The 9,830-nt window shown below is 43.9% G+C and overlaps 1 protein-coding gene across 6 annotated transcripts in view; it reads left to right on the forward strand.

Moving 5' to 3' along the window:
• sorbs3.L (sorbin and SH3 domain containing 3 L homeolog) overlaps nucleotides 1-9,600 on the forward strand; it is a 30,563-nt gene extending 20,963 nt beyond the window's left edge. For 4 of the 6 annotated variants that reach the window (XM_018253526.2, XM_018253528.2, XM_018253525.2 and 1 more), the window contains 5 exons: nucleotides 96-200; nucleotides 1,376-1,546; nucleotides 7,661-7,746; nucleotides 9,293-9,399; nucleotides 9,472-9,600. In XM_018253526.2, coding sequence (XP_018109015.1) covers nucleotides 96-200; nucleotides 1,376-1,546; nucleotides 7,661-7,746; nucleotides 9,293-9,399; nucleotides 9,472-9,533 — 531 coding nt within the window. In that variant the 3' untranslated portion in view covers nucleotides 9,534-9,600. Of the gene's footprint in view, nucleotides 1-95; nucleotides 201-293; nucleotides 1,303-1,375; nucleotides 1,547-7,660; nucleotides 7,747-9,292; nucleotides 9,400-9,471 lie in introns of those variants that run through there. The other 2 variants (XM_041587017.1, XM_018253529.2) reach the window with 2 other exon arrangements.
• Nucleotides 9,601-9,830: the final 230 nt, after the last annotated feature.

The following is a 9,830-nucleotide window of genomic DNA, read 5'->3' on the forward strand; positions in this document are numbered from 1 at the left end:
GAAAAAGTGGCTACTCTACTCTTCATGCTTTGCCATCTGTGTTGGTGTGGTTGTCTGTCTCTGTGACTGTGCTGTTTATTATCCTTTCTCTTCAGGTTCTGTCACCAGGAGAGTCCGAGAAGCCTGTCGTACCCCATTTATCAGGTGTTTCTCTCTATGACTTCAAGGCTGAATCTGATGCAGAACTCTCCCTGAGTAAAGTAAGATGTCACCCATAGCCTTGCACCCTCAAAACTGTGCTTTGACACACAAAAACCTTATCTGTCTCTGCTTTTGCTGTCTCTCTGTTTCAGAACCAGCACCTTCCCTCGGATCTCAGTGACTGCTACTCAGCTCACTGTCTGACTCGTGGTTCAGATGAACTAATTAGAACCTCCACACATGGGAGGATTGTGGGACTTGTTCAGCTGTAGTTGGCAAAAGAGAGGATGATGGGATTGGTAGTTTAGCAATGAATCTCGCCTTCCTCAGGGCATTTACAGAAATAAATCAGGATGTAAATGATGATATTTTGGTGTGGTTGCATTAAAATGAAATCCATTGGGTGCTGTGTCATCCACACCTTCCATTCTCCTGCGGTGGCAAGAGGGGGGGAAGTAATTGTGGCTGGGGCAGGAGAGCAAGGAATAGCAGCACAGCAGAAATGCTCTATACAAGTACTTTTTTTAAGAGAGTGTTTTGCAGACAACATTAATTAAACCTTCAAGATTTACCCATGTATAGAAATCTGATGCTCTGTTTTTCATGCTACTGGGCTGATCTCTTCCCCATAGTCAGACAGGAAGGAAAGGTTTATTTCCAACAAAGCACCCCATGTAAGATATTACTGCAACAGGAGGTCCTACTTCAACCAACTGCTTTGCCCTGCTGCTACTGATACGAAGATGAAACCCACTGAGATTTTTTAGTTGGGTTGAAGGTCTGCCAACCATATCTAACCATGGGGAAAGAGCAGGGGGCAAACAAATAGAGGACTAAAGTTCTGCACCTCCAGAATAGGGAGAGATAGGATTTGTTTACTCCAGAGGAAGTTTTTAGTTAGGCTAAGCAAATGGACCTGGTTTTTATGCCCAATGGATTTACTGTGTATAAGTGGCTTGATGCCATTGCTTCTCCTGAGCCGCAGAATGAAGTGTCTGACTGCCATTTTCCTTTTCCAACACACAAGGGTTTCATATGCTACGGAATCCCTGGATACCCAAAAGTTATATATGTACTATACTGAGTAACCCGTTACTTGCCTTTTAACTGTGTTTCTGTTTTATTGTAAATATTGGGAACACAATAAATGACTAAACAAGACTGTCCCCAACATTCCATGGATTGCTGTCACAACCAACCTGTGTGTCTCAAGGTCACTGTTTCATTGTCTCAGGGGCAGCACGTTGCCATCATTCGGAGGGTCGGTGGCAGCTGGTTTGAGGGGCGGATTGAAGGATCTCAGAACATTGGTCTGTTTCCTGCGAGCTACGTGCGGCTCACAGGGCAGAGGAGAGAAGAAACCTCCAAAATCAGAGGAGATTCAAATAGTGCCCCTCTTGAGCAGGTCTGTACTAACATCATCCCACTTTGCTACTTCCTAACACTATGTAATCCCTGTTCTACACTCACACTCTACTCCCCCGCTCAGCTATACTCTGACTCTAGTCTTCCCTCCCCCTAAGTCCACTGAACACCCCAAAACAGTCTGCTTGTCTTCCTCCCCTCACCCCTGCCTACAAACTAATATTGCTCTTGATTTTCCACACTCCTCTACTCTGGTGCAACTGCCCTCTAACTACAGGGACATTACACTGACTAGTATTTGCTACATGTCCAGTGGTTATATTGCAATCAGCTTGGCATTTGTATGTTCTCCTGGTGTTTTTGTGGATTATCTCTGGGTGCTCCCACAATCCCAAAACATATTGGGATATATATATATATATATATATATATATATATATATAGATAGATAGATATAGATATATATAAAGTTCCAGCTGTGGTGCACTCCAGACAAGCGTTCTCTTCATGCCTGGGTACAAAAAAAGTATAGATAGTAGTTCCCCCAGATTGACGCACTCCAGGCCTTCATAATGCAGTTTAGAAAAGGAAAATTTATTGTCAACGTATCGGTTCCGTTCTGGGCCTTTCTCAATGTCTTGAGAAAGGCCCAGAACGGGACTGAAACGTTGACAATACATTTTCTTTTCTAAACTGCATTATGAAGCCCTGAAGTGTGTCAATCTTGGGGAACTACACTATATATATATATATATATATATATATATATATATATATAGATAGATAGATAGATAGATATTTAGCTTGATAAAGGGCACACAGCCTTGCCTGAAATGTTAATGTTGCTATTGTGATGTGTTGATTTTTAATACACACATTTTTGCATTATTCAAGTGCCGCTTCATTCCGTTTGTATTAAGTTGATACAAGACGGCGTCAGTCACCTACAGGAGCTTGCACCGTAACTCTACATTGTTGTGCTGATTATTAGAGTCTATGAGAACTTTGACTGTGCTGTGTATTGATATTCTTTATATCAGTGTCAGACTGGAGGGTCCAGGGCCCACCGGAGCTGCTACTTCAGGGGCTGGAGCAGGCTGGTAAGAAGTGGTAGTTATGGATTGTTAATGGAACATTTGGAAGTGAATGATTGTGGCTTTTCATTGGACATGTTGGGCTATGCTGGAAGGCCCCATGCACCTAGTAAATTTCCTCATCTGCAAGGCGCCAGATCTCCAGCCCTTAAATTAAGCTACACAATTATGTACAGATATTTTTTTTCCTTTTTAATTAGCAGTAAATGTTTAGTATGTGCCATAGTTACCCAGTCACAGCCCTAATGTGCATTCCTGCAATCATGATTCATTTCAGAGTAACCTTTTCCTGCTAATTACTACGTGATTTCCCATAATTTCTAGCACTAATTTTAGCTATCCTGCTAGACAAGAAACAGGGCAGATGTGGGAAGGCCTGCTTACATAAAAGGCTGCTGTGCTGATCGGCAGAGCCATTTTGTTAGACATTCCCCGGGAGTCACGTGTGGCAGACGGGAGCAGGAAAGCTTTTTTCTATATAATTATAATACCCTGTTATTGTGGTCTGGTATATTAGGCCAACATTCTACTGCAGCCCTGCCTGTGACTGCTTTATACTGAGCCTTTTTTCTGCACTTCTTTCCCGCAACTTAATGGTTGCTAAGGCCACATGTGTTACTTTATGGCATTCAAACACAGCTAGAAGGCAGCCATGAGGCCCAAACGTCCTATGATTTATATGCTTGGCCCTCATGTACCTTCCAACACCAGCCCCCCTCCCCCATCTTAAAATAATCTGGCAAAACTCCATATTTTCATGGACAAATAATAGGAAAACTATACCTTCAGAATGAATACTTAACCAACCGATAACTTATATAATAATAAGTCACCTATTAAAAAATCTTATCAAATTTGTATATACATATCTATAAACATTGCCCTTTTACCTTGAGCCGCCATTTTGTGGTGTTCTGTGTGCTCCCTCACTGATCACATGACAGGAAATACTGCAGCTCTAACTGTAACAGGAAGAAGTGTGTGAGTAAAAGACACCGCTCTTGCCTTGAAAAGCAAACCTGCTTAGACATTTTAGGGGTTGGGGAGGGTGGTTAAAACAACATAATAAACAATACAATTATTCTGGCCCTTCCCTCTTGCTTCCTTAGTCGAAAAACAGCTGGTCCTTTCACACCTGTCCTGAGCCAGGGGAGCAATGGGCCATGACCAGGCTCCCAAGAACAATAAGCCTGCTATTTTAAACATTGCAATCTTTTAAAAATGCAGTGCAGGGCCCAATGTCTGCTGCCAGTATTGTTCTACAGCTTAGGTACCTTCAGTGTTGGGAAGGCCCTGTTGAGTTTGTAAGGTAGACAAAGACTCTTGGGTAAAGTAGTAGAGCATGCTTCATGCTTTCTGAGGGTTATGTAATAAAAGACAATAAGTTTGCCCAGGGGCAGTAACCCATAGCAACCAATCAGCAGGTAGCATTAACTGATCACCTGTTTAAATGCAAACATCTTATTGGTTGCTATGGGTTACTGCTCCTAGGCAAACTTAGTGCCATATATTACATATGGGGGTAAGTTTTTAATTGGCAAACAGGATGGGGTACAGCTTTTTTGGGTCTGATGCTTGTAGAAAGTTGGCCGTGTATGGGGCCCTCCGACGGGCTTCCTAGATCAATGTCTGGCCGGAAGTCCTGTCGGATCATGGCCCACGGTCCGACCGCCCATTTACCCTTTGTTACAATCTGATCATTGGGCCCTAGGGCCCATGATTGGATCAGCCCGATATCGCTCACCTCAAGGTTGGCATATTGGGGAGGGAGCCACTCGTTTGGTGACATCGCCAAACGAGCGGATCTCTGTGTATGGCCACCTTAACTGTGGTGAAAATGCAATTAGCTAGCCAAGTGTGGGTCCAGTAAATCCAACCTATGCAATGCTCTACCCTTCAGTCACCAGTAGAGTTGCCACCTGGCTGGCATTTTACTGGCCTGGACGGTAAAAATTATGGTTGATCCCAATGTTATTAATAGGGAAAAAAGATAAATATGTAGGAAGGCCAGAAAAGGTGGCAACCTTAATCACCAGTGACCCTCACAAGCAATTGGTGAAGGTATTGATCTGCTCATTCAGTCAATGGGCCAAACAAGCAGTTGACCACTAGGGGCAGTGTAGTTACCCATCATTTTGTAGTAGGGAAACTGGCTGAATGGCTACTCTTCTGTATTGATCAGTTTAATCAGCTGCATAATGGAAAGTTCCTTTAGGCTAGAGCCAGACAAGGCAGATCTTGTCTGCCTCCACTCAAACTCGAGATTTCGCATTTTGTGATGAAATCCACCACGCCTACTTGCATCAGAGCAAAGACCATGTTTCCAGGTGCAGGCAGAGCAGCTGTGGAGAAGCAGATTATCCACCTTGTCTAGTCCAGGCCTTTGACTAGTGCCACACAGAGGCCAAAATGAGCCTGCTGAAATATGTAGGCCGCTTTTAGCTGTACTCTGGCAGTAGCCTCCATTTTCTATCACATCCAGAAGCATTGTATTGGTTCCAGCGGAAAACACTCATCATTTTGGCGAAGTAATGCTAAAATTTGCATTACGTGCCAAAATCAGTCCAGTGTGTTTGTGCCAGAGCCAACACAATGGTTATGTGTATGGAGGAGTAGTCTTGAATTTTGGGAAGTATAATGGTGCCTTGCAACTGCAGTAGGTGCGGTTAGCCAAAATGAGTTGCAGTGCATGATCCAGATCTTTGCAACAAGTAATTACATATGCTGCATATAATGCCCTGTTAAGGATAGGAATTTAGGTTGGCACAAGTGCCACTAGAGAATGTGCATTAATGTGCAACAGGCACTGCCTATGGATTAGCTCTGCCCACTGTTCCCACTGTGAACTTCTCTTAGAACTTGCCAGTCCCATTCAGTGAGTGCACTGTGAAAACAGCAATGTCCCCTCTTCTGGAGGAGAGTCATCAGTGCAGCTTCAAGGAGCCAAAACAAATCAGCTGAGCTAACCTACATGCCAGTGTGATTGATTTCTGTGCCCTAGTTTTCTCTTTAATTTTTTCAAGTGGCCTGTGTTTATACTGTTTTATTTGTGTCCTGACTTAATGCTTCATCAGTAGAGCATGAGGTATTCACCACCGCCTAACGATTGCAACCCTTCAATGTTAGTCTGGTACAATGATCTGGTTAATCTCTCTTAATCTTGTTTTTTTTTCTTCATTAACTGTACAGAGCCGTGCAACCTCTGTAAAAAATATAAGCAAATAAATAGTAATCAAGCCTGTTTAATTGTGCACCCTGATACCTCCTTCTCCCATTTCTGTATCAAGTTTATTCTACTTCTCACCATGCTCTGTGCCAGCCCAGTCTGCTTTCCTCCTCACTCGGTGTACCAAGCAGGCAATGGCACAATGATATTGGTGTTTGCAAGGCCGGACTGGCAAATAGCACAGGGGGTGCTGTATAATGCCATAGACCAGGGGTCTCAAACCTATTTTACCCATGAGCCACATTTAAATATAAAAAAACGTTGGTGGGCAACACAACTTCCTAATTGGTTGTTTGGTAGCCTCTATGTGGACTGGCAGATTGCAAGTTGATCTGTTTGGCAGGACACATAGTATTTATGACTCCAAAACTCACCTCCAAGTCAGAAATCCAATATTGAGCACCTGCTATGAGGCCACTGGGCTCAACATCCAAGGGGTTTGCGAGCGACATGTTACTAACGAGCCACTGGTTAGGGATCACTGCCATAGACAGTCAGTGGTGTAACTAGATATTACTGGGCCCCATAAAAATTATTTTTCAGGTCCCCAAAATGTGGAGAGGTTGACCTGCTTTACCAATGTTTATTGAAATTGTATATAAATTAGGGCCTTATGTGGCCCCTATACCTCCTGGGCCCCCCTGCAGCGGCAGGGTCTGCTTCCTCTGTAGTTATGCCCCTGGTCACTATTTAGTATACCTGAGGGGGGCTCTTAGGGCTATTGTCTGTCAATGCTTATGCCCTGCTAGCACAACTATCTAGCTACACGCCTACATATTTCCTTTGTGGGCATCTGATCAGACACTGTCACCCATGCCATCCTTTATTTCTGAGTGCACCACAGAGATCTGCTTATTTTATTTTTGCGCACAAAGCTCTAGGTCAGGGGGACCCGAACCATTTTTACCGAAGTCACATTCATGAGTTGGGGAGCAACACAAGCATGAATAAAGTCCCTGGGGATGCCAAATAAGGGCTGTGATTGGATATTTGGCAGCCTCAATGTGGACTGACAGTCTACAGGAGACTCTGTTTGGCAGTACAGTTGGTTTTTATACAACCAAAACTTGCCTCCAAGCAAAGAATTAAAAAATAAGCACCTGCTTTGAGGCCACTGGGAGCAACATCTAGCCACTCATTAGGGATCACTGATCCATGTACTGAGCAAACGTAAAAGTCACATCATCATTGCCTACATACACATAGTGCCATAGCCGGGCAGGCCGCTCACGTGTATGTGCGGATTGGATAGACTGGAATAGAGGGACTGTACTAGGGGTAGGCAGGGGTCAGAGAAGGAACATGCCTGGCGCCCCCCCAGCTTTGCACCCTAGACACTTGCCTACTCTGCCCACCCCTAGTTCCGGCCCTGCATAGCGCTGCCTTGCACATGGGGAAAAAGAAAATGTTACCTGGCATTCACCATGACACTATTAGCTGACACTATTATCTAATGAGACTGTAAACACTGCCACCAATATATAACCGCAGCACAGTTACATCCTCTTCCATCTCACCATACTTTGCTCTACAGTTTGCTGCTGCTGCCCAGGCTTCTTCTCAACACAGACATTCTGATGAGACTTAAATAAAAAAAAAGAGCAGCGGATAGGACTCACGAGCTCTTGCTCTGAAAGTCCCCCAACTTCTTCTATAAAGTACTTACCCCCAACCCTCTAACCCTGCTGCATCACATGACATTTGTAGTGACAGGTCCATTCCATTGACAACAAATAGGCCAGACCAGATCATTACTCTAACAATGTTCCACCACCCCACCCACTTCCTTTCCATATTCTCTGGTTGTAAATCAGAATGCTGTCTTTTTTTCTAGATCTCACAAGAATTCACACCAACAGAAAATGCTGCCTATGTACCGGCTGTGGCACCTTGCAGCACCCAGGAGCTAGCTGGCACAATGTGAGTAAAAGGCTACACCATAATGTGGTGGTCACAGACTAATCAAGATTTTTGTGTTCAGGCACCTCCTTTGTGGTTCAATGTTTACACCCCCTTTGTGCCCAAACAAGGTTACACATACATTAAAAAATTGGTGTAGCAGTAACCCTAATATAGTTCCATGGGTACCCAAGGCACAAATAAGTGTTAATGTCAAAGTTCACCCTAACTGGCCCCTAGGCTGGGCTTCCTTAACTCCATAACAGGGTTACAGATAGGGTAACAATCACCCTTCTATAGCTCCAGGGGTACACATGGGCACCAAAAAAGTGCTCAACCTTAATCTCACCCTAACTGGCCTTCAGACTGGGCCCTTTAGCTTATACCAAGGTTGCAAATATATAGAAACATTCATCGAACAGTCACCCTGCTATAGTTCCAGGGGTACCCAGGGTACAAATAAGCACTCGCCCCAAATCTCACCCTAACTGGCCTTCAGACTATGCTCCCTTAACTTATAACAAGGTTATAGATTGGGTAACAGTCACCCTACTATAGTTCCAGGGGTACACATGGACACCAAAAAAGCGCTCGACCTGAATTACACCCTAACTGGCCTTCAGACTGGGCCCCCTTAGCTCAGACCAGGGTTACAGATATAAAGAAACTTTGGGGTAACAGTCACCCTGCTACAGTCCCAGGGGTACCCAGGACACAAATAAGCACTCACCCTAACTGGCCTTCAGACTGGGCCCCCCTTAGCTTATACCAAGGTTACAGATATATAGAAACATTGGGGTAACAGTCCCCCTGATATAGTTTCAGGGGTAACCAGAGCACAAGTAAGCACTCACCCCAAATCTAACCTTAACTGACCTTCAGGCTGGGCCCCCTTAGCTCATAACAAGGTTACAGTTATATAGAAATATTGCATACCTCCCAACTTTTTGGAAGTAAAAAGAGGGAGATAATTTTTTTTTCCACACGTAGTGCAGCAATTTTTTGACCACACCCTTTTCTGTGGCCACACCCTCTAATTACCATGTTTGTTTTGGCAGGTTATGAAAGTTTGAAAATATTTCTCCTTATCTAAACTGTGTTATTGTGTCTCAAAATTGTTACAAAGTATCTTATTTGCACCTGTTAGCTGTTCTGGGCTCTCTGCTAAAAGCCAATTACAGTAAGTGAGAAACTTTGTTTCTTTTTCTGGCTGTTCAGTGCAGAGAAAAGAGGGACTTTCCAGTACAAATGAGGGACTGCGGGTTGAGCTGTCAAAAGAGGGACTGTCCCTCCGAAAAAGGGACAGTTGGGAGGTATGCCATTGGGGTAACAGTCACCCTGCTATAGTTCCAGGGGTACCCAGGGCACAAATAAGCACTCACCCCAAATCTCACCCTAACTGGCCTTCATGCTGGACCCCCTTAGTTTATAATAAGGTTACAGATATATAACGACATTTGAACTCCCCTGGAAGGGGTGGGTGGGGGTCAACGGCATACTTTATAAGCCACTGCATTAGGCTGTCTGCACTGGGCAACATTCAGTGATATCCGGCATGTGTTTTTAGGTACAGAGTTCTTTATGCATACACCCCTAATAATGAAGATGAGTTGCATCTGATCCCAGGAGACACAGTGATGGTGTCACAACAGTGTGAAGATGGTTGGTATGTAGGTGAGTGTCCCCATGGGACTGTGGGTGGGTCAGAGGCATGAAGGTGACATCTAATCCATTGCCGTTATGCAGGTGTCTGCTGGAGAACAAAACGCTTCGGAACTTTCCCTGGGAACTTTGTGGCACCTGTGTGAGTGACCGTGCCAAGATCTGACACAGAGACTGATATATACAAATACAATAAAAACATATTTTATGGAATTGAATTAATGATGATTTATGGGGAAGGAGCTGCTATAGAAGACTTCTGATGTCACTTCTCATAGTGTGGAGCAGGTCCTAGTGCATTCCTATGCATTCACATTGCCATTTTATCCTCTCTTCTTATTATAATTGCTGAATTGGTAATTGAATTTTATTTCTTCTCTATTTTTTTTCAAGTTTTTATTTTGCTTTTCAAATTGTAACAATACTGAGGGGTAAAAAAAAGA

The sequence above is a fragment of the Xenopus laevis genome, chromosome 3L (assembly GCF_017654675.1).
Source record: "Xenopus laevis strain J_2021 chromosome 3L, Xenopus_laevis_v10.1, whole genome shotgun sequence".
In the NCBI taxonomy this organism is placed as follows: domain Eukaryota; kingdom Metazoa; phylum Chordata; class Amphibia; order Anura; family Pipidae; genus Xenopus; species Xenopus laevis.